The sequence below is a fragment of the Aegilops tauschii genome, chromosome 2, assembly GCF_002575655.3.
Source record: "Aegilops tauschii subsp. strangulata cultivar AL8/78 chromosome 2, Aet v6.0, whole genome shotgun sequence".
Lineage (NCBI taxonomy): Eukaryota > Viridiplantae > Streptophyta > Magnoliopsida > Poales > Poaceae > Aegilops > Aegilops tauschii.
The window spans coordinates 646088448-646113215 of record NC_053036.3 but is presented as its reverse complement, the minus strand read 5'-3'; the positions used below and the strand labels follow the sequence as shown (position 1 = coordinate 646113215).

The following is a 24768-nucleotide window of genomic DNA, read 5'->3' as shown; positions in this document are numbered from 1 at the left end:
TCCATACCTGGACCATAATGGTGCACCAGTGGCCTCCCCAAGGAATCCAACATTATCCTCCCGGTCTAGCCTCGTTTCCTGTATGAAATCGTACTACTTGACAAACTGCCAAACTAAGTCATGTGGGTGTACAAGCTTCTTGAAGAACGAGTTCAATCCCTCAGACCTACCCGTTGTTCCAGTGAACGGGAAGAAGTTTTTGTTGGAGTACACTGGTGCCCATGTGTCCCTGCAGCTCCACATGTTATTTACATGAGTGTGCTGGACCAAATCATGCTTCAACACCATCTCCTGCCATGCTTTCTCAAATTCCTCAACCGTGTCAGTCACGTTAACACAATGATAGAATTCCTCTTCAAAACCATCCCGGGTCCTGAACAACATACCAAGTTTTTCCTTTGCAATCTTCAGTATGTGCCACTTGCAACATCTATGAACCGTCATAGGCATCACTGCCTTTATAGCTGCTGCCATCTGTTGATCCTGGTCCGTCAATATGCATCCGGGTTGTACATGACCCATAGCATCCATCCACTTCTCAAAAACCCACTTGAAAGTTCCAATTTTTTCATCCGGAAGCAATGCACACCCCAACATTATGGTTTGCATGTGGTTGTTGATCCCCACGATTGGGGCAAAAGCCATATCATATCGGTTTGTACAGAAGGTTGTATGAAAAAATACGCAATCGTTGAATTTCTTGTATGCCTCTCTGGTCCGTCCGCCAACCCAAAAAAAGTGCTCTCATTGCTTCATTACTGTTTGTTTGCTTTGCATAGAAGAAACGTGGACTCTCAGCATGAAGCTTCTCAAAATATTCACACGTTTTTGCCATATCTTTCAGAGACACCTCATTCCTCCACTTAGTTCGAATGTTCGCAACATCTCTATCAGTATATGGTAGGTTCCCATGACCACCATGCAAATCTCCAAGTGTAGCCATAATCAGAGAGGTGGGTATGTTGCGGTTATGTAGTGTCTTCAGAAACATGTAGTCTTCATACAGCACTTTCCTGTGTGATGTGTAATACATGGTCCATTCATCCCTACTCATCAAGGGGTGTGTATGCTCTTCTTGGAATACCGTCACTTCCCATTTTCCACCCCTGAGCCCAACTGCCATTCTCGCTTTGCAGTCATGCCTATTTACCCTGTTCCTATTCCTTTTTTGCAGCAATTTTCTTTCTACCAAAATCTTGCTCCTTGTTACATCCTTCTGCTAAAACATCAGCTGCATCCTGCATCTCAGGATCACATCCTGCATGCTTGCCTCCTACATCACCATCCCCCTTTCTTGCATGAGCACACTCAAACTCACACTCAAACTCCCTTCTGATTTAAAGTCACAACCCTTTTTCTGGGTCCTTTTTGTGCCCGCAATCCTTGTCCCAAAACCTTGCTTCTTGGCATATTCATTATAAAACTTCTGAGCTTCCTCGACAGTGTCGAACACCATACCAACATAGGGCGCTTTTTGGTCTGACTGATGATGCATCTCCAGAAGCCTGTACATTTTCGTCTTCTTCACCGTCTTCCATCACTTCATCCTGTCAAAAAGACATTACAATACTGTAAGTGCACATACACCACTGCCCTTGCATGCTTCATTAGCTCAAAACGGATGCTTCTAACACTATATACAAGTGCATCATGCATTTCCGAAGACTAAAACTGTAAATATTGCCCATTTTCAAGCACACATGGACACTTCTCATCGCAAGTTTAACAACCATCAAATGTGCATCTTGCTTCTACACAAAAGTCTAACGGATGCAAAGCACAAAAATTACTTTATGCTTCTGATAGAATAAAATAACACATTCATAGCTTCCACCTACTTTCCCTACTGCATCCTTGGTTGTTACATATGCTTCCACAAAATTATTTTTATCCCTTCGTCAACACCTCATACGTGAATCCCAGAAACCATATACATAATGGAAATCGATGGAAAATACACATGTTGGCATCATGCATCAGCCAATTCACGTCCGAAACCCCCCAAGTAAACCCTTTTTAAAGGTACAGACTAGGATTTTACCTGTTCGTCGCCATTGTTCACAACTGGCGGATTGACGAACTGACGACTTGAACCACTTGCAGAATCACTTCCTGCTTCGAAACTGATGCCAGACCAGGAAGGATTTGGCGCACTGGAAGCAGGATGACGATCTCCATCATGAAAACCACAATACTCGATCTCACGGGTTAAGTGCGCCATTTTTGCTTCGTCGGGAGAGAAGCATTCGACCAGGAAGCAGTGTTTGAGGGTGGAAGAAGGGCGTCTAGAGAAAGAAGCCATGGAGTGGGCGTAGCTCGCGGGATCAGTTTCTTATATGGAAGCACTCAATCATCGCGCTATAAAAGGGCTCATCTAACGTGGGGACTAAGAAGCAGATCTGACGTCCATCTCGTTTCTGATCCCAACGGCCAAACACTGGTCTGATAGGATGCAAAGCATCAGATGTCTGATGGGTAGTGGTTACGAAGACAAAAACGCCGGGACACGAAAGAGCAAATCAGGAAGAAAAAAAAAGCGACCACGCTGGGACTCGAACCCAGAATCTCCCGCTCCGGAGGCGAGCGCCTTATCCATTAGGCCACGCGGTCATCGTGTAATTACCGGTAGCAAAGAATATAATAGGCAGATGGGAAAATTCATACTGCAAAAATGGCTAAAATACTAGAGAGTCTTTGCACCCAATTAATCAATTTCCAGGACATAATTTACCAAAAACATGCAAGAAGATTATCCTGCCAGCTACTCATATTAATTAAAGACTATAACAGTCACAAGTCCCAACAAAATTACAAAGCCACAAAATTTTCTATGTCAAAGCAACTGCAAATTCCTATTTTAGAAATGTCCATTAAAATTTACCAATTATTATATCCTGAAATCCCTGTAAACTAGAAAACTCCCATTCTTGTGAGATGTGTAAGCTTAACTAAGTGGAGTAATTTTTCCTTTTTGTTCAGTATACGTATATATGATCCATGTCATGAAGAAAGGTATGGAGATTTTTCTTTTCAAAATAAGTCTGGGGAGCGAGTGTGTGTCTTTCAAATGTGCTGGTCTTCGGTGGATCTATTTGGATCCAGTTTTTGTTTATCTTCGTTTGTGTGGTTGCCGCTTTGGTGTGCCGGTCCTTTTGGGCCTTAACACGACGACTTCCCGACTGTTTACTATAAGAAGGTTTGCTCGGCTCCGCTGATGGAGGGGCGATGACCGCGACGCGCCTTCGGCTCGCTTCAGTGCTTGTAGTCGTCGCTAGGTGGTCCATAGACATAGTTGTAATTTTTATTACCTCTTGTATTCTTTGTACTGCCATGATTGATGAATAGATTAAAAATTTCTCTCGCAAAAAAGAAAGAGAAATGTGAGTGTACGTGTCTGGAAAATAAAAAAAAGTGCGAAATCAACTGAGCCACGAGGCCCGGTACGGGTAGCCCGGGCCCACTGGAATACGCTCCGCTCAACCACGGCCCGTCCAGTCATCAACCCTCCCCCAAATCCCACCGGAATCCTCCGCCGCCGACGGCCACCGTCGACACCGCCGCCCGTATACCGCCTGGCTTCCGCGACCCCGGCCCCGCGGGAGGAATGCATCGGAGTAGGAGACCGAGCCGCCGACGAGGGCCAGGCGAGGGTAGGGATCGGCGGGGGCGTCACTGTTCTTTGCCGTGGAGGAGCGGCGCGTCGAGGGGAGGCTCCGGCGGCTGGCCGCTCGGGTCTGGATTGAAGGGCAGCTCGGCAACTACGCAGGTAGCAAGTTTAAGCTTCAAATTTGCCCTGACCAGGACAGGAGGGTCAGGTCACTAATCAAATCAACTCCACTACTTAGCTCTTTAACCTGTGAAATCTGTACGATCCATGGTTTGGTTATGTAGTATGTACTGTATGTATGTACTAATCTGTCTATCTATGATCTTGATCTTGTAGCAATGTTGAAGGTTGATTATCAGTATGTGTGCAGAATCCATCATCAGGTCAGGCAGGAGTTGAAGTATTCACAAGATAATCTAGACCTATATATTTTCTCAGCTTGGGGAAATGGTTTGGGTATTGCTGGTACAACCATTTTTTCCTTCTGTACCTCCCCCTTCCCAGCGTTTTCACTTTTGGCAACCTAAGAAATAAACCACTGGGGACAAAACTGGGATTAAGTAGTGCTGGTCTGTGCCTAAATGTGCGTTGGTTGTAGCACGGCTTAGGTTTCCTGAAAATCGAGAGAATAAAGGTCCAGTGCTTTGTGTCTGCTCTGCATTACCCATTATAATCTGTCCAGCTCAGCAAATCAGCAGGATTCTCCTTTTGGATAGTTTATTATCTGCATATTGCTTATGTTTTCTTGCTTGTCCAAACATCTTTATTAGTATGAACATTGCATCTTTTGCTTGAGTCAGCACGTTTACACAATGTATCTCTGTTATTCATTATTTTTTATTTTTTATTTCATAATTGTATGATGTGAACAAGTAGGCATAATTTATTCAAATGGATCTGTGTAGCTTCCCCTAGCTAGTGTAGTACTTCCTCTGCCCCAAATTATAAGACGTTTTTGGTAGGCACGTCTTATAATTTTGGACGGGGGTAGTACTATTTGACAATCAGGCAGCTGTTGGGTTGATCTAGCAATTTCTCATCCTGAAAACAGTCCTAATACCTGCATGATCTGAGTTTTAACTAATGTACCCCTTTCCTTGGATAGGGGAATGGAAAAATATATGTGAAATCTCAGCATATCAAGTTCACTGCTCTTTTCAATGAACAATGAATTAAGTATTGTGCAATGCTGTACTCTTGTGAATGTTTACTTATGGAATGGCACAAATAGCACCCATCAGCAATTTAGCAATGTTCATGGTATGTGCGGACTAACTGATGCTTAAAGCTGATAGTTTGCCATTTGCCATGGTGGTTCCAACTTGCTTGTTTTGTTAGTTTGTCCTTGGTGTGTAGGATCCAAAGGAGTACTAATCAAGAATGCTCCTTTTTTTTCCTTTAAAAAAGTAGTATCGTTTGAACAAGTATGCTTGATTTGTTCAACCATATTGTAGCTGTCTTAACATAGAAGAAGTTAGAAGATGTTACAGCAAATAGATATAAGTACATTATTCATGACGTGGTTTAACGAAACCGCTGCTGCCTGGCCGGTCGCTGCTGCCCACAGCTGCCTGGTTCAGCTTTTTTTTTGACGAAAAGTAGCCTGTACATGAGGATATGTAGTACTTCCTCTGTAAACTAATATAAGAGTTTACGGAGGGAGTACATCTGTATCAGAGTTCAGAAATAGATAGAAGAAATTTAGAAAAGAAACCACCATCTTCAGCTCAGTTCAGACTCGTCTCCGCTCTGTGTCGTCCCCGTCCCCGGCTTGATCATCATGAATCACGGATGAATCGCCCGACCTAGAAATCGTCTGCAGTTTAATGAAAACGGGGGCGACTGCATTTTAGCTAATCTGCAGAAAATCTGAGTTTCTTACCTGGAATGAAGCTAAGGAGTCTCTTAGCTGGAATGACTTATTCCTGGCGTTTCTCTTTATGCATGGTATAATAGAGTTGATGCATCGTGACCATCGCCGATGCGAGGATGGTTGGCTTTTCGACATCCACCACTTGTGCTCTCCTCCTCCTGCTCATCTTCTTCTTCTACCTTCCTACTGTTGCTATCGCCTTGTCCTTCAACTACTCCACATTCAGCTCAGCGGACCAGAACGCCATCAAGATCGAAGGTGACGCATCCTTCAGCGTTGGATGGGTCGACATCAGCGCCAACAGGTACGGCAGCATAGACTACAGCAATGGCCGGGTGTCGTACAATGCCCAGGCGATGCTGCTATGGGACAGGGCAACCGGCAAGGTTGCCAGCTTCACCACGCGGTTCTCGTTCGTCATCTCCGGCAACATCAGCAGCAAGGGGCAAGGCATGGCCTTCTTTCTCGCCGGCTACCCGTCCAGCCTGCCAGCCCGCTGCCCTGACTACAACCTCGCCCTCACCAACCAGAGCGCGGATGCCGTGGCGGCCGGCGACAGCCGGTTCGTGGCGGTGGAGTTCGACACCTTCAACAATACGGTGGTGTCTGACCCCCACGATACCTTCGACCACATCGGCATCGACATCAGCTCCCTCCAGTCGGTGCGCACACTGACTATGCCAAGCTTCGAGCTGACGGGCAACCTGACTGCCGACATCAACTACGACAATGTTTCCAGCATCTTGTCAGTGACGGTGTGGCTCGGTGATGATAACGAAGGCAAGCCAAGAAACAGGAGTTACAACCTTCGCTCCAAGGTTGACCTCAAGAGCGCACTGCCGGAGCAGGTCTCGGTCGGCTTCTCCGCATCCACATCCAACGCCATCGAACTGCATCAGCTACACTCTTGGTCCTTCATATCTTCGTTGGAACCGCCGCCGCCGCCAGCAGCAGCAATATCTTCCCTGTCAAGGCTGGGTCCGGGAGTTATAGCCGGGGCAGCTGCTGGTGCATCAGTGTCCCTCGTGCTCATCTTCGCCGCTATAGTGGCACTTGTTGTGCGTCGCCACCATCAACAAAAAATGGTGGAGACGGATGAGTACCACACTGACTCGGAAGGCGAAGGTGACCCGATGATGGAGATCGAGATGGTGAAGGGGCCAAGGCGGTTCCCATACCACGAGCTCGTGGAAGCGACGAGGAACTTTGCCGCGGAGGAGAAGCTTGGGCAAGGTGGCTTCGGTGCGGTTTACCGAGGCTACCTGAGAGAGCCAGCTGGGCTTCCCGTGGCCATTAAGAGGTTCTCCAAGCATGATTCTTCCCTGCAAGGAAAGAGGGAGTACAAGTCAGAGATCAAGGTGATAAGCAGGCTGCGCCACCGGAACCTCGTGCAGCTCCTCGGCTGGAGCCATGGCCGCGAGGAGCTCCTGCTGGTTTACGAGCTCATGCCCAACCGCAGCCTCGACATCCATCTCCATGGCAAGCAGGGCACCTTCCTCACATGGCCGATGAGGATGAAGATAGTGATGGAACTCGGGTCTGCGCTGCTCTACCTCCACGAGGAGTGGGAGCAGTGCGTGCTGCACCGGGACATCAAGCCCAGCAACATGATGCTAGACGAGTCATTTGGAGCTAAGCTGGGCGACTTCGGGCTCGCAAGGCTTGTCGACCATGCCGCCGGGACGCAGACTATGACCGCAGTCTCAGGGACTCCGGGCTACTTGGACCCCCAGTGTGTCGTCACCGGCAGGGCCAGCGCCGAGTCAGACGTGTACAGCTTCGGCGTGGTTCTGCTGGAGGTGGTGTGCGGCAGGAAGCCGATGAGCTTCACTGCGACCGATCAGGACCAGCAACAAAAGAACGGTGGCGTGTTCCGGCTGGTTGAGTGGGTTTGGGGGCTGTACGGCCGGGGAGCCATTCTAGAGTCCGCCGACAAGCTGCTGAATGGTGACTTAGACGCAGCAGAGGTGGAGAGGGTGCTGGTCGTCGGGCTGTGGTGTGCACACCCGGACCCGAGCGCGCGGCCGACCATCAGAGAAGCCATGGCCAAGCTCCACTCCAAGGTCGACAAGCTGCCGGTGCTCCCCTCCAAGATGCCGGTGCCGACATATGCTCAGCCACCGTTCGGCTTGGACATGGACGACGGGCTGTCAACGTTGCTGACATCGTCCACCAGCACCAGCGTCCCACCGCACACCACTTGTACGACAACCAGTTCTTCGGACGGACGTGGTAGCACCTCGACGACCAGTTAAAACAAGGCATATTCTTCTCTACTGAAACATCAGTACTAGTGCTAGTCATTTGTTTAGGTTATGGCGTGCGTTTGATTTGTTCTCTTCTTTATTTTAGGAAAAAAAAACTTCGATTTGTTATCGGGAGTGTTGGATTGATGATGTGGTGATCTCTCGTTGTCATATATAGCAGGCAGGTGGAACATGGTTCCAAGTTACTAACTGTCACCGGCCGGCTCTAGTACGTGATCTGGTCATACTCTCTATTTTATACATTGTTTTGTTTGAGTATGGGGGACAGGCTCTACAGCCTTTATTTCTAAGTCCGTTGAGATATCATTACTATATACACTATTTATACTATTTCACACTTTACTTCTGGTTTATAAACTTTTGAACCAGGTTCCATCACTTGCATAACGGTAACTTTTGACGCTGAGATAGAAGACCGAGAATGGTTGGTGGGCGAGCATCACCAGGAAACCCACTGCGCGTGTCTATAATCAGAAAACCTGGTACAGTTTTGATTGTTTGATAGACTGAGCGATAAGACGATGGAGCGCTTCTCGATCTTCTGCAGCTCAGTTACGGTTTAGATGGGACCCTGAAGATTTGCCTCGTGCCATGGAGCATGTTTGATTTAAAAGAGTAAGTCGACATACAATTTGCTTCTTGCGTTTTTTTTAGAAAAAATGTTTGTTTATGATGAATCATGGTTTGAGGGACACATTAGTGTTGATTAGGAACACCAAGCCCTGTTCTGATACGCTTAATGATTGTTATATAGGTGAAGGAAATCGAGCAAGAAGCTTCTGGCCATCATGGTATGGCAATGCAAGAAAAGCCCAAGCAGACAGCAGACACTGGTTTATCAGAAAGGCTGAAAGATTCAAGGGCACGGAATGCTGTAAGCAGCCAAAAAGGTTTTCTTTATGCTACTCTTTTTGTTCTCTTTCATTTTCTGCAGGCTGCATCGTATATATTAGATCAAGGTGTAAATATATCAATGTGTTTACATTACTACAATTTATTTATAGTAGCATCAAATTTATCTCTAAATATATGCTAAATTTGCTTTCTGAAACAAATTTTTCTATGAACAATTGGAACATTTACGGCATTGAGGCTTTCAAATAAGCTGACCTTACAGGCCTAGCTGTGGTATGTTGCATGTATGTTTATTAATTTGTCACATGCCAATTTTACTGTCAAAATGTACATGCAAGGGAACAAAGTCACCTTGGATAAAAAATGAAAAAAATAATATATGCTTGCATCTAAATTGAATGTCAGAAGAACATACGCATTTATAGGAATGTTAGGAATTAGAACGGTTCTTATTTCTGGCTGATATGATGAAACAACAAACGTAATCACTGGCATTGTTGCTTCATAGACAGCACATACAAACTTCTTAATCGACATTTTGATGTATGACGAAAATTCACAGCCAACAAGCCTATGAGAATATCTTAGCTTCATCATAGGGACCTCTTTCCTAAGCTTGGGGCAGCGCTGTGAATGCTCGGGTACGTAGTGCTGGCATGAGCTTTCTTCTTGTGTACTTGGCAAACTAAGATGTAAACCACCGTGGAGAAAACTGGGGCTAGGTAATGATGTCTGTGCCACTAAATGGCTGTTGGTGTAGTGTGGCTTAGATGGATTTCTTGAAAATAGAAAGTGAAGTTCTTTGTCTCTGCTCTGCATTTCCCATTATATTACAGCTTAATAACTCAGCAATAATCCTCTTTTCGATATTACTTGATAGTTTATCCGTATATTGAGTCTGTTTTCTTGCTTCTGTCTAAACATCTTTATTATGACGAGACTCACATTTTTCATAATAGTATGATGAACAAGTAGGCACGTTTTGTTCAAATGGTTCTGTTACACAGAACAAAAATATGAGTCATGGGGTAGTTTCCCTTAGCTAGTACTTCCTCCGTCCCAAAATAAGTGTCTTAACTTTGTACTAGTCTTAGTACAAAGTTATACTAGAGCTAAGACACTTATTTTGGGACGGAGGGAGTAGTATTATTTGAGAATCAGGCAACTGTTGGGTATAGGTCATTGATCTAGCAACTCTTCATCCTGAAAACAGTTCTAATACAGGGATGCTCTGAGTTTTGACTAATCTAGCCCTTTCCTTGGATAGGGAATGGGGGGAGTATATGTGAAATCTCGTCATAGCAAGTAAGTCCATTGTTCTTTTTCATTGAATTAAGTATCAGATAATGCTTTACTCGTGTGAATGTTTACTCCGGAATGACATCAGAAGTTTTGCAATGCTCATGGTATGACTAACTGATGCATAGAGCTGAAAGTTTGTCATTTGCCAGGGACCCCAGGGTGGTTCCAACTTGTTTGTATGGTCAGTTTGTCCTTAGTACGTGTCTTATTTTACCTTGTTTGCTTTGACCTGGCGCTTCCACAGAATGAATCGTTGTTACGTAGTACTCCCTCCGTAAAGAAATATAAAAGCGTTTGGATTACTAAAATAGTGATCTAAACGCTATATTTCTTTACAGAGGGAGTATTAATTAAGAATGCTCTTTTTCCTTTAAAAAGTAGTGTGGTTTGAATAAGTATGCTTGATTTGTTCAACCAGATTCTAGCTGTTTTAACACAGGAGTTAGAAGATGTTACATCAAATAGATAGACCATTATTCATGGTGTGGTTTAACATAAACCTGGCCGCCTGACCGGTCGCCGCCACGACCTTCGGTGCAGTTCAGACCCGTCTCCCCTTCGCGTTGTCCCTGTCTCCGGCTGGATCACCATGAATCAAGAATGAATCGCACGGCCCTGAAATTGGCTGCGTTTTAACAAAAACGCACTCAGGCTGCATTTTAGCTAATCCGCAGAAAATCAGAGTTCCTTAGCTGGGAAGTAGTCAAGGAGTTGGAGTTGACTAGGTGATTGAAGCTTTCAGCGTTCTAGACTAGCTAGGAAATTGAATTAGTACTAATTTTACCAGGTAGCTAGGCTGACTTCTTCCTGGTGTTTCCCTTATGTATAACAGACTTTATGGATTGAGGATTCGTTGTCACCGGCGCCTAGGATGGCTGGCTTTTCAACAGCAACCACCTGTGCTCTCTTCATCATCTTCTTCTACCTCCCTGCTCCTGTCGTCTCCCTGTCCTTCAACTACTCCACTTTCAGCTCGGCGGACCAGAACGACATCAAGATCGAAGGCGACGCGTCGTTCAGCGTCGGATGGATCGACATCAGCGCCAACAGGTTCGGTAACATCGACTACAGCAATGGCCGGGCGTCGTACAACGCCAGGCCGATGCTGCTATGGGACAAGGCGACAGGCGAGGTGGCCAGCTTCACCACCCGCTTCTCGTTCGCCATCTCCGGCGACATCAACAGCAAGGGCCAAGGGATGGCCTTCTTCCTTGCCGCCTACCCGTCCAGCCTCCCGGCCCGCTGCATCGATTACAACCTCGCCCTCACCAACCAGAGCGCGGACGCCGTGGCGACCGGCGACAGCCGGTTCGTGGCGGTGGAGTTTGACACCTACAACAATACGGTGGTGTCCGATCCCCGTGAGACCTATGACCACATCGGCATCGATGTCAGCTCCCTCCGGTCGGTCAGCACGCTGACCCTGCCGAGCTTCGAGCTCACGGACAACCTGACCGCTGTCATCGAGTACGACAATGTTAGCAGCATCTTGGCGGTGACGGTATGGGTCGGTGATGATAGATCCGGCCAAGCGAGGAACCGGAATTACAGCCTTAGCTCCAAGGTTGACCTCAAGAGCGCACTGCCGGAGCAGGTCTCCGTTGGCTTCTCCGCGTCCACATCCAACGCCATCGAACTGCATCAGCTACGCTCTTGGTCCTTCAGCTCTTCGTTGGAACCGCCGCCGCCACCATCACCACCGTCAGTACCAACATCCTCCCCGTCAAGGCCGGGCCCTGGAGTTATAGCCGGGGCAGCTGCTGGCGCGACATTGTTCCTCGTGCTCCTCTTTGCTGCGACAGCAGCACTAGTAGTGCGGCGCCGCCATCGCCAGAGAATCGTGGAGACAGAGGAGCACTACACAGACTCGGAAGGCGAAGGTGACCCGATGACGGAGATTGAGATGGGGACAGGGCCAAGGCGATTCCCATACCAAGAGCTTGTGGAAGCGACCAGGAACTTCGCCGCGGAGGAGAAGCTTGGGCAAGGTGGCTTTGGTGCGGTTTACCGAGGCTACCTGAGAGAGCCAGCTGGGCTTGCTGTGGCCATCAAGAGGTTCTCCAAGCATGAGTCCTCCCTGCAAGGAAAGAGGGAATACAAGTCGGAGATCAAGGTGATAAGCAGGCTGCGCCACCGGAACCTGGTGCAGCTCCTCGGTTGGTGCCATGGCCGAGAGGAGCTCCTGCTGGTCTACGAGCTCATGCCGAACCGCAGCCTCGACATCCATCTCCATGGCAAGCAGGCGGGCACCTTCCTCACTTGGCCGATGAGGATGAAGATATTGCTGGAGCTTGGGTCTGCACTGCTGTACCTCCACGAGGAGTGGGAGCAATGCGTGCTGCACCGGGACATCAAGCCCAGCAACGTGATGCTCGACGAGTCCTTCGGAGCCAAGCTCGGGGACTTTGGGCTAGCGAGGCTTGTCGACCACGCCGCCGGGACGCAGACGATGACCGCAGTCTCAGGGACTCCGGGCTACTTAGACCCCCAGTGCATCGTCACTGGCAGGGCCAGCGCCGAGTCCGACGTGTACAGCTTCGGCGTGGTGTTGCTTGAGGTGGCGTGCGGCAGGAAGCCGATGAGCATGATCCCACCTGACCAGGACCAGCAGCGCAAGAACGGCGGCGTCTTCCGGCTAGTCGAGTGGGCCTGGGGCTTGTACGGCCGGGGAGCCATCCTTGAGGCTGCCGATGAGCAGCTCAACAGCGACTACGACGCAGTGGAGGTGGAGAGGGTGATGGTCGTCGGGCTGTGGTGCGCGCACCCGGACACGACCGCGCGGCCGACCATCAGGGAAGCCATGGCCACGCTCCACAACTGCAGCCAGCTGCCCGTGCTCCCCTCCAAGATGCCAGTGCCGACGTACGCAGCGCCGCCGCTTGCCTTCGGTGACGAAGTTGGGCTGTCGACGTCGCTGACGTCGTCTAGCTCCAGCGTGCCGCCACCAACCTCTGGTACAACAAGGACAATTTCCTCGGACGCTAGCACCTCGACGACCAGTTCAAACAAGCCATCTTCTTCTCTACTGAAACATCAGTACTAGTGCTAGTCATTTATATGTTTAGTTTATCACGGCGTGTGACACTAGAAGTTTAACTACCAAATGGCTGTTGGCTGTAGTATGGCTTAGATTTCTTGAAAATAAAATGTCTCTGCTCTGCGTTTCCCACTATAGTCTAATTCAGTAAATCAGCAGGATATCTCCTTTGGATAGTCCTGTGCAAAATTTCAAATGTTTTCTTATTTGGGGGGGGGGGGGGGGGGGGGGGGGGGGGGAGACATGATTCATTTAAATGGATCTATTACACAGAACAAGCAGATCATTCATACAGACGATTTTCTTGACTGCAACTATTTGAAAATCTGCAACTGCATTTTGCTCTTATCGGTGCGCTATAGTTTTCTGCGTCAGCTTTAGCTAATCAATGTTTGGTTGGACTTGTTTTCGTTGTGTTCATCTCACATTATAACAATGACACACACTGATATATTTGCTTACTTGGTTCTCACTGGTTTTGCCCTTGTCCTTATCACTGGACTCTGTTTTTTCAGACACTGGTTTTACACTTGTCCTTATCACCGGACTCTGTTTTTCCAGCCTGATGTTGGGGAGACACTCTTTCCGCGGTCACTTCGCGTCAGTTTCGCTTGCTAAAGTTGGAGACTTCCACTCCTATAATGGCTTTGAACATTCAAGCATTCACTGAGTGAAAAACAGCAATGCGCCTTGGCTCCGAAGGGCTGGAGAAGCAAAAACTTGCTTGGGATTATAGGAACAATTTTTTCGAGGGGTGTGAACATCTTTTGTGGACTTTCGGAACAAGTCTTGTAATATATCTTCTTTTTTTTTTAGAACATGGTACAGACGCAAGCACTCATATGCACGCGCATACACTCACCCCTATGAACGTACACACGCACACCCTACCCCTATGAGCACCTCCGAAAGACTGAGCCGGCATATCATCTTGAAATTTACAAAGTCACCGTAGGCACCTCGTCATCGACGGGAACTTCTCCTCCCACTGAATGCGCATCGCCGCAAATCCTGAAATTAAGTCTTGTGATATATCTGAACATATTCCTATGTGTCTAAATAAATCTTGTGAGTTATATCAACTTTTTCTTCTCAACTATTTAGACAAACTTTACGATGAATATTTTCTGAATGCACAATAAACTGTCAATATATGATAAACATTTTTCAGTACCCGACGGACATATTATAAAAAAGGATAAATTTAATTTTATGCCCGATGAACCTATTGAAATACATTAATTTTTAAGATATAAAACTGACATTGCTAAATATCCAATGGATCTTTTAATACATGATGAACATTTCTTAAATACCAGATGGACGCTTTTAACACATGATTAATATGCTTTTGTAAAAAATAGAATTTAACAAAATAAATATTATAACATTGTGCTGATCTTTTACAGATCTATAAGAAAAAAAATTAGATCACATGCAGTCTCTTAATATAAAGTATAAATTGATACAATATATCAAAAGAAAAAACCAGTTTTATCAATAAACAAAGCAATACAAAGTGTTTCCATAAACAAAAATCACGTACATAGGAACCTGCACTATTTTTTGGTTTGCTTTCTCCTTTATTTTTTTATATTTTTTGAAAAATTATAAATGCATATATTTAATTACACTTAAATTGCACTGTTTTAGAAAATGTTTACCACAAATATGAAAAAATGTTAACATAATGTAAAAATGTTACACCTCGGCCCATTTAATTGACGCAACCCATTCACCGTCCAACGCATTGCGACAGTTAGTTTGGGCCGGAGGACTATATAACTCTAAATTACCTTTCATAGTAATAAAAAGAATGGTTGTCACATTAGAAATATGTTCACGTATTAAAATGTATATGAAATTTTTTGAAAATTTTATACAATGTTAATTCTATTGCATAATTAAACAATTATCCTTTTTTTGGACCCAAAAAAATGTTTCCTACCATTCAAAAAATGTGAGTTACATTTAAAAAATTGTCCAGACATTCTAAAAAATTGATGACATTAAAAATATGTTTATATGATGTAAAAACGTTTGCGTAATTTTAAAAATATATCTGGTGCCATTAAATAAAGTTCAACTTATAGTTGAAATTTTTTTAACATGTATTCAGAAAAATGTTGAAAAACATTTATTTGAAAAAAATGTTCACTGTGTCTCAAAAATGTTTAACGTGCTTCAAAAAAGGTTACGCATGAACAGAAATATATACACTATGTACTGAGAAAAGTGGAGATGTGTTGAAGAGAGATAGAAAATAAGAAAAATAAAAGAAAACAGAAGAAAACTGGTTAAAACAAAAGAAAGAAAGAAAAAAACTAACATAGAAAATAAAAAATAAAAAACGAGAGATTGATGAAAGACGGCAAGACGCTAAGAAATACAAAACCAAAAATCACAAGAAAAAAGTTAAAAACCGACACAGGAGGCATGCAGAAGAAAAACATGCCAAAAAACCGCTCCTGCTGGAACCAGAATTGGTACACCGTCTCGCAAAAGGCGAGAAATAGCTTTGGCATACAATGAGCAAGGTATACTCCTGCCCCTCTGAGCACGCGATCGACTTGTCCTTTGATTTGTTTCACGCTCCACCAAACACCGGCCCAGCTGCATGCTCATCGTCACTTTCTTTTTTAACTCAGCTTTTAAACTAACTGAGTGTTAATTGGCGAAAAACTCGAGAGATCATTGTACTTCTTCATGTGGAAATCATGCATAGTTGTGAAATTAGTTTGGAGCACTCATGAGGCCTAGAATTATGTAGGACCATGAGGACACAGTGAGCATTTCCACCATGCAACCCACTACAGCTCCTCTCACTTAGGCTCAACCAACTCACAACAGCATTTTTAGAATCCAGAACTCGATCAAACATAGCATTAGGCTCTCTAGCTTAGTGTGGACCAGAACATTTTTTAATTAGTGTGGACAGATCATACCATGTACTCCGCCGTAAACCAAGGGCACGCTTAGACTAGCCACAATGGAGAGTAACATATGCTACTACCTTCATAGTGGATAGTAACATAAGTATGGTAACATGCAAAGGTTCATTTATTATGTTATAGACTCATATTGCATTGGAACATGTGATGTTACAGTAACTAGCTAAGTTACTACAACTCCCTCTCTCCTCATTAACTCATTGCCACATAAGCAAATTTGCTGAGTTGGACTTGATGTTACTGCTGAAGTTACTCCCACTGTGGCTAGTCTTAGCCGCAAGTGCAGATATGTGATCACTTGATAAGACCCACGTACTACTATATAGTCCATACTTTTAAATTTGTGGTACTTTGGTTGCGTGCATCAACTAGGCTGGACTTGACCCCCTCTTTGAAACAAATTATATTGTTGGTGGTACTAGCATACACTCTAATTTCCTAGTACCTTTTTGCAATGTCAAGTGGCCATCACTTTCTCCTTGGACAATTGATGTGTGTGGGTGGGTGGGAGGAGGGGGGGGGGGGGGGGGTATGGTACAAAGTATTATTTCAACTTGCAAGCTCCCTAAAAAGGGGAGTTCTTGGCACATCGGGTTGTGGGTTTGTTGTGAGCCGGCGCGTGTTATCATATCAAATAATAGTTTTTTTTTACCGTTTTGGCCCCACACTGTGTCATTTGTCCAAGGTGTTATGAGTCGCATGTCATTATGTCCTTCGTGGCAGTTCGATGGGAGGAGAAAGGCAAAAGGTTGCCGCTATGGACGACATGTGTGGGGTGTTATGACTCCTCCTGATGTTATGCTCTCACTTGAGGGTATTTCAAGAATGTTGTCCAAAATAGTTACATTGTTGTGTTGTCGCTGGTGACGTTGGGACAAGTCTGTGTGCAAACATGACACACACCATTCCCGCGGGCGTAAGAATTTAAGGCGATTGGATCTTTCTAGAAGAGCACACAATGCAAAGACAGAGTGAAACATACTAACATGGTAGCATGATTTCGATATAGAATTTGTTGAGCCAATGGTTTACAGCCGAAGATGATGGTAGATGGTCGCACAAGAAAACACTGCCTCTTCAACCACGTCTAAGTTTGCCAAAGATCTTACACCGGAACCACTCCCAAAACCGCAAAAATAGCAAAAAGAAAGACCTACAAGAGGAAATAAACAAGGGATAAAAACCCTACAAAAGAAACGATGTTTTATGCTTATAGTTTCATTTGTATGCCAAAAGATAGAGTAGCTCGCTTGCTTACAAAAAAAAATTAACAGAAAGAGTAGCTTGTTAAACTCATGGATGTTTTTTCTACACATAGGAAATTCGTATGGGCGGTTTTCTGACCCCTAGACCCTTAAAAAAATATGTATTACTCTCTTCGTTTCTAAATATAAGCCTTTTTAGAGATCTCAATATGGACTACATATAAATGTATATGGACGTATTTAAGAGTGTAGATTCACTCATTTGCTCATATGTAATCCATATTGGAATCCGTAAAAGGCTTATGTTTAGGGACGGGGGTATGAATTTAGCACGGTGAAAATGACATGCATGAGTTGCGAGCAACTTCTACCTGGTGTTGCATGCATGCTTCTAGTGTTGGATCCTGTGATATTATTGTCCTGCCCCCCAACAGCCACCGAACCTACCCAAATATTCTACAGTACCATTCGCCACGTACGTACCAACCGACCAGGACATGGATCGTGTCCACCACGCGCACGGTGCAGAGGCCAGCCACGCGCATGCACGCACCAAACATTTCGCGCCATTTCCGCCAGCTTGTACGTACTGTACTTAATTTACGGGTCGACAATGGTAGCAGTGGCAGTATTATTCATATTGTTCCGCTATCACTCTGGCTGCCTCACGCCGCGGCGCATGTCATGATCGACGCACTACCAAGTACCTTTCTTGTCTACCCTCGTACATACGTGTGCAGGAGTACTTGTATTCAACATGTTCTCCTATCAACACGTAAGTGTCTATTGCCCGCGAAACAAAAACAAAAAACCGTAGGTCTATTATAATGTGCCCGAATTCCCGTATATTTTTTATGTGCCCTAGATTAGTAGGTGCTCTACTTCTGCATTAACAAAATGGATGGACGTGTGTCAAGCAAACCATGGTTGAATGGTTAGGAGGACAGTTGAATTCTCAGCCCATCAGGATTCAAGTCATGATGCCCACACTATTTCAGGATTTATTTCAGAACTTCTGGCGATGCGTGTTTAGTGGGAGGAGATTGTGACGCTTTGTCAATCTCAAGATGATATGCCAGCTCTCTCAGAGGTGCTCCTATGGGTGGGTTCTGCACGTGTGTGTTCATAAGGATGAGTGTATGCGCGTGTGTATGACCGTCTGTGTCTGTATTATGTTATAAGAAAACATTGAAGGACAGGTATTTTGCTTCTCAATGACTAGGTTTTTTTCTTCTAAAATAAAGTAAAGACGCGAACGCTCACATACACTCAATCCCTATGAATGCATACATGCACACCATATTTTTGTGAGCACCTTCAAGAGACTGATCCAGCGGGTCTTGAGGTTGATGAACTCGCCATAGACGCTTTGCTATCGACGAGAATGTCGTCTCCCACTAAAAGAACATTACTTTTTTATGAGATACATGTGCCAAACCTGTGTTTGTTTCATCGTGGGCTAGGGTACAATCACCCTCTTAACCATTTAATTACTGGTTGGTTCTCTTTCAGAGACTAGCTTTAGTACGCGACTTCATGCATCTGTTTTTCTTTTTTCTATCAATCGATTCCCTAAATAAATAGTTCAAGAGTTTAGTTGATCAAACTTATTAACACATACACTATGTGGTAACTAATTTAATATTGATTTTCCTATTTCCTAGGCGATTGAGATTTGTTTCCATAAGTCAATTTTCCCACATGTGTATCCGACTAGGTGGGATTGAGTCAAAGGCTTCATTGTTTGAGTGCAGGAGCCGCAGGGGAGGGGGGGGGGGGGGGGGGGGGGCGGCGAGGCATGCGCTCAGCCAGTCGGGCGCGGGTGGCGGCAACAGACGGCTAGGCCATCATTTCATCAGGAGGAAAGAAAAATTATGTAGTGCTTGGCGAGAACAATTCAAGTCTAATTGAGGATTATACGTGACAGATCCAATCGTTGGGAAGGAATCGACCGACACATAGAAGTATGGGAATGGCTAGATGTAAGTCGCCTAAAAAACAAATTTGGGTCAGTCGATTCCTGTGAGCCGTTGGATGCAAGATAGACGACCCGTTCATCTTCTTCAACCTCCCGAACGGTTACTGTTCATCATCTTCAACCTCGGACCGCCCGATCTTCTGTCGGCCTAATTGCATGCTGCCGCCGCCCCGCCCTTCCCACAACCGCAATGCCTCCCCTCCCCACCCCCTCCCCGCCGATCCATTTTTCCCGGCAAACTGCACCCCTACCCTCAACACTCCTAAGATATATTATGGGGCACCCTACCACCTTAAGGTAGATAATGGGGTAGCTTCTCCGGTGAGTGGTGATTGCTTCTTCCTTCCCTCGGCTGCCTCCTTGCTACGAAAATTAACTGACCCAAATTCTATTTTGCGATGTCTAGCTATTGTGCAGAAGTACTCCCTTCGTTCTTAAATATAAGTCTTTGTAGAGATTCCCCTAGATGGACTACATACGGAGCAAAATGAATGAATCTAAACTTATAATGTATCTATATACATCTGTATGTGGTTCATAGTGAAATCTCAAAAAAGACTTATATTTAGGAATGGAGGGAGTATATGGTAGTAGTAGGGATACTGTATACAGGGATAGGACAAATTAAAACTCAGCATGTGAGAGGCTGCTGTAGCTATAGTCACTCACGCACCATTTTTTCTCTGTCACGCTGCCTTAATATATTTCGGCGCACATGCATGGCTAGTGCGTGACTGTCTGTGGTCGGTACGATCCGAACCAGTTCCAGTTATAAATGATGCTCACTACTCGACGTACGTGAGGAAGACACAAGCCCACCACCATTGCACTCGAAAGCTTCAGCTCAAGCTCAAGCTCCACACCAACAATGGCGAGCAGCAGCTCACTGCTGGCCGTCCTGGGCACCCTGGCCCTGCTGCTCTCCCCATCCGCCTCAGCCCTCTCGTCCACGCTGTCCCCGGACTTCCACGCGGAGACGTGCCCGCAGCTGGACGGCATCGTGCGCGCGGCGGTGCAGGCCGCCCTCACGAGGGAAATCGCCATCGCCGCCGGCCTCGTCCGCATCTACTTCCACGACTGCTTCCCGCAGGGCTGCGACGCCTCCATCCTCCTCAACTCCACCTCCGCCCGCGAGACGGCGCTGGGCCCCAACCTCACCATCCAGCCGCGCGCCATGCAGCTCGTCGAGTCCATCCGGTCCACGGCGCACGCCGCCTGCGGGCCCGTCGTCTCCTGCGCCGACATCACCCTGCTCGCCACCCGCGCCGCCATCGTCGCGTCCGGCGGGCCCACCTTCCCCGTGCCCCTCGGAAACCTCGACAGCCTTGCCCCGGCGTCACAGGACAAGGTGTTCGACCTCCCGTCGCCGGCCACCACCAGCGTCGCCGCTCTGGTGCAGTCCTTCGGCACCAGGGGCCTCGGCGACGTCGCCGACCTCGTGGCGCTCTCCGGAGCGCACACCATTGGCCGGTCGCAGTGCGGCAGCTTCTCCGACCGGTCTCAGCGCGCCGACGACACCTTCTCCAGGAAGCTCGCCGCCAACTGCAGCAAGAACCCGGACCGGCTGCAGAACCTGGACGTGGTCACCCCGGACCTGTTCGACAACGGGTACTACAAGGCGCTGGGGTTCAACCAGGGCGTGTTCACCTCCGACATGGCGCTGATCAAGAACAAGACCACCGCACCCATCGTGAAGCAGTTCGCCGCGAGCAAGGAGGCCTTCTTCGCGCAGTTCGCCAAGTCGATGACCAAGCTCGCCAGCGTGCCCAAGCCGGCGGGCAACGTCGGGGAGATCCGCCGCCTCAGCTGCTTTAGGACCAACGCCCAGACCGCCGTAGTCATCGAGACTGCCGTGGACGCCGCCGGTGAGGAGGATGAGGAGGGCGTCGCTGCTTCCGCATGATCGGTGTTTCCGGCAGTGCCCGCAGACCGTGCGTGACGTTAGCGTGTAGTGCACTGCTGTACTAGTGGTGTTCGTGTGTGGGTTTGTGTTGACTGTTTTTGTTGCGTTGGAGTAGTAATAATAAGACGACACGTGCGGACTCATCGATGTCATCGAGAAATGTTTGTAGATTCTCATGCCGGTCTCACTTTTGAAATCTAGTAGCTCTTTATTTTGTACGTATATTTCATATATTTTATAAGTTCGTGTATCAAACTGACCGCCAGATGCAAGTTCTACGACTCCCGATGTATTTACCTCTTCCATATAGTAGTAGTATGTATTTTGACGTGTTCATCGATGCAGGCGATGAGAGCAGAGCAGCACGTACGTACGGCCAGTACCGAGCTGCTGCTCGCTGTTTTGTTTTTTTGGTGTGCAGCAGCCGATCGAGCAATCTTGAGTTTATATCACGCACTCATGTGTACCTGACTCTCGTGATATATAAACGGAAATCAATCAAGGTGCAGAAGAAGATGTACCTGACTCTCGTGCATGCAGCCATACCTGCATGCATGCGCGATCACGGGGGTGTACAAGTGATTTTTTTATTCAAATAAAAGGAAGGAAAAACAAAACAGAGCCTTTCAACATTCAAAGATGCACTGAGCACAAGGTCTCGTCTGCCTGCCGCTGCATTTGCATCAATCAATCGCAAAAGCACTTGAGCACATCAAGGAAACGAGCATATGCATGCTCATCATCACAATGAATGATCCAGCACGCCCAAGCGACTCTACATAAGCTCAGTAGCATGGACCAGACCAATGCATGTGCTCGGCTTACCTTTAAACATAGTGCATGGTTAGCCGCCGGTGCATTTGTGAACGTAAACCCTACAAAACGAATACATGTACATGTTTTTTTTTTGTTTCAAAAAGGATACATGTACATCGCCATGACTTTTGTGCAAGTGCCCTGAACCCTGCTACGACTAGGAGTAAGTAATCACTGTACTGTACACTCTAAATTTTAGTGGTAGTAGTAGCATCATCACCATGCATGTTACTCCATTATATAATATGTTTGTTTGCCAAAGCTGGTGCTCGACGAAAAAAGAGACAAAGGCTGTTCTCGACAAGTCCAACAAGAACATCTTTGATCTTCACCCCACCGCTGAGCTGATGATGCACAGGGAGTGCCACGTAGCACTAAATAGATCATCGAGGACATCCATCGTGGCCACCACGCGCATGCCTGCATCTGCATGGGACCAAATATCTCCCTCCTTTTTTCCGGCAACTTGCACCAACTTTGCGGATCGACATGGTACATACAAGTACAATATTACTCCAGTACTGTCACTTTCGGCGATCGAGTCAAGTGGCTGCCTCATGCCCTACCATGTCATTCATGATTGACCCACCACCTTTATTTTTTCACTTTAGCAACTTGTAAGTTCCTGGATTTTTAACTTGGGTTAGCCAATTTTCTGGCTGTTGATAAGCGTGTTGCATTTATTTTTCTTTTATGGTATTTTGGGGATGTTGGATGAGTGTAAATGTATTCACATCAATACTATGCGATATCTGTGAAAATAATACTGTTATATGATTATTGTTTGCATTATTGCATACTACAAAAAGTGCAATTCTAGAGCCAAGTTGCGTGTAAGTTTTTTTAAACTTTTTTCGTTATCTTTCTTCTTTAAATGGTAATACTTTGGCTACCGATTCATTGTTTCTTATTCTAAACTTTCTTGTTATTTTTTATTTCTTTTGTCTTCAAGGGTGAAATCAATGCCACTAATTCATTCCTTTATAGGAATTGTTTTTGCTAAATTACACTATTATATGTTTATTTTTGTATAATTCTGGAAACACATTTTTTGTGAATATTGTGTAAAATGTTGTCATCTTTTGTTTTAATTTTTTATTTTCTTTCTTTTTAAAGGGTAATACCGATGCCACCAATTTATTCTTCCACATAGTCAAATAATGCAATTAATGATCGGTAAAATTATAAAATAGCACAATTTCTTTGTAATCAAATTTTGAATTTTTTTGTTTTAGATTATATTCCTTAGAAAAAATTATATTGTGATCTTTCGCTAATATTTAATATTTTAATGTTGTTTCATCTTCTCTTCTAAAAGGGTAATACCAATGCCTCTCGTTTGTTTGTTTTTCTTAGAAAGCTTTGTTATTTCGATTTTTTTAGTTTTTATTGTATTTTCTTTCTTATTTAAGGATAGTAACAAAGCCATTAATTATTTCTTTCTTAGGAAACTTCTTTTTGTGAAACTCCACTATTATATGCTTATTCTTCCATATTATAAAAAAAGTCACAATTTCTGAGTAAATTGTGTGTCAGTTTTGTCATTATTTTATTTTATTTTATTTTATTTTATTTTTAAAGGGCGATACCAATGCCACTAATTCATGCTTCCTTCGAAAATTCCATTCTTTTGATTTTGAGAGGTAGAGACGTCATGGATCAAATACAAATGCAACCAATTCATTCATTCCTTGGAAAACTTCCTCTTTTTCTAAATTTCCATTTTTAATGTTTATTCTTGCATATGATACCAAAGTGCAATTGTGTGCAAATTTTGTTATTTTGTGTTTTTATTTCTTTTTCTATTTTCTGAATGGTTAATATCAAATCCACTAATTCATTCCTTCTTAGGAAACTTCTTTTTGCAAACAAATCATGATTACAAAAAGTGTAATCTCTTTGTAAATTATGTGCAAATTTTGTCATTATTTATTTTAGTTTATTTATTTTCTTTTTTTCTTTAATGGTAATATCAATGCCCTAATAACTTCAATTTTTTTTAGTGGCACTAGTTCCTTCACTGGACTGCCGTACAATACAAAGAGATGGATAAACATTGGCCAAGTGGGGTTCCCTGTAGCTTGTGATCCAGATGTCTTCACCTTTTATCTTCATTATTATTTTTCCTTTTTATCTCTCACGTACAAGCATGGTGTTTTATTCAAATTCGTAGGATATACTACACTGTAAGTGCACATAGTACAAAAAAGTAAGAATATATTTTAACTGTAGAAGTCTGTCTCTTTGAAATTCAAGAAAAAGGCTCACGTGAAGTAATTTCTTTTTCTTGTGAGGACGTGAAGTAATTTCGTCCTCTAATTGGTGATTGAATGAGGTGCTAAGTCCATTAAAAATCTTAGCAACTAGTCTCCCAATGCATAGGCGTTTAGTTTTTGTAGCTTATCTTTTCTTATTTAATTGTTTAACAATTCAACTCCTTCATGCATTGGTGGTTTCCTCCTGGGGTTACCGTAATATTGTCACTCCTTTTTAATTGCTTTGGCACATCACTTTTCTGCCTATGCGGCATTATTAGCATCTATACACCGTGAAGCACTAGAAAGGGCCTAATCCACTAGAATATGAAGTGGCTGTGCTTGGGATGAATAAACGACTGGGCCGCCGATGTGGACGGGAAAAAAGTGACTAGCCGAAATTGTAAATTCGGTCAGCTGATTCTAGCCACGCCCTTAATTTTCTCGTGTTCACGCTCACACATATGCACTAGTCGTACTATTCAACCTGTTATCGCTCTACCCTAAAAAAAAAAACTGTTATCGCTCTCAGTACGTACACGTACATGTCCAGATACATTTGATCAGTTCCTCCGTAGACAAATGGTGTAACAACTTGACTCGAAGGTGCATGCATATGTATGCATCGAGATCCTTGATATTATTGTGATGTGATGTCGCCCAGCAGCCACTGAACCTAGTTATTAGTAGTACTACTAGCACTGTACGCTGTGTCCTCA

The 24768-nt window shown here is 45.0% G+C and overlaps 3 protein-coding genes and 1 non-coding gene across 5 annotated transcripts; 3 read left to right on the top strand and 1 right to left on the bottom strand.

The window, feature by feature from the left end:
* Window positions 1-2537: 2537 nt before the first annotated feature.
* TRNAR-CCG (transfer RNA arginine (anticodon CCG)) lies at window positions 2538-2610 on the bottom strand. The gene has a single exon. It is a non-coding gene; the product is annotated as a tRNA-Arg (tRNA).
* Window positions 2611-3468: 858 nt separating this feature from the next.
* On the top strand, window positions 3469-14023 carry LOC109745175 (L-type lectin-domain containing receptor kinase IX.1). 2 transcript variants are annotated; one of them, XM_073509391.1, is made up of 6 exons: window positions 3469-7741; window positions 7833-7955; window positions 8117-8362; window positions 8502-8637; window positions 9870-9907; window positions 13457-14023. In XM_073509391.1, the coding sequence occupies exon 1, from the start codon at window positions 5597-5599 to the stop codon at window positions 7733-7735; it is 2139 nt and encodes a 712-aa protein (XP_073365492.1). In that variant the 5' UTR covers window positions 3469-5596; the 3' UTR covers window positions 7736-7741; window positions 7833-7955; window positions 8117-8362; window positions 8502-8637; window positions 9870-9907; window positions 13457-14023. The 2 variants fall into 2 exon arrangements, with proteins under 2 accessions (XP_073365492.1, XP_073365491.1); XM_073509390.1 differs by having other exon boundaries at window positions 3469-7955.
* LOC141041864 (L-type lectin-domain containing receptor kinase IX.1-like) lies at window positions 10250-13057 on the top strand. Its single transcript, XM_073509389.1, has one exon. It carries the CDS (start codon window positions 10776-10778, stop codon window positions 12945-12947), a length of 2172 nt encoding a protein of 723 aa, XP_073365490.1. The 5' UTR covers window positions 10250-10775; the 3' UTR covers window positions 12948-13057.
* A 5806-nt stretch (window positions 14024-19829) lies between the features above and the next one.
* On the top strand, window positions 19830-21233 carry LOC109745178 (peroxidase 66). Its single transcript, XM_020304316.4, has one exon. It carries the CDS (start codon window positions 19944-19946, stop codon window positions 20976-20978), a length of 1035 nt encoding a protein of 344 aa, XP_020159905.1. The 5' UTR covers window positions 19830-19943; the 3' UTR covers window positions 20979-21233.
* Window positions 21234-24768: the final 3535 nt, after the last annotated feature.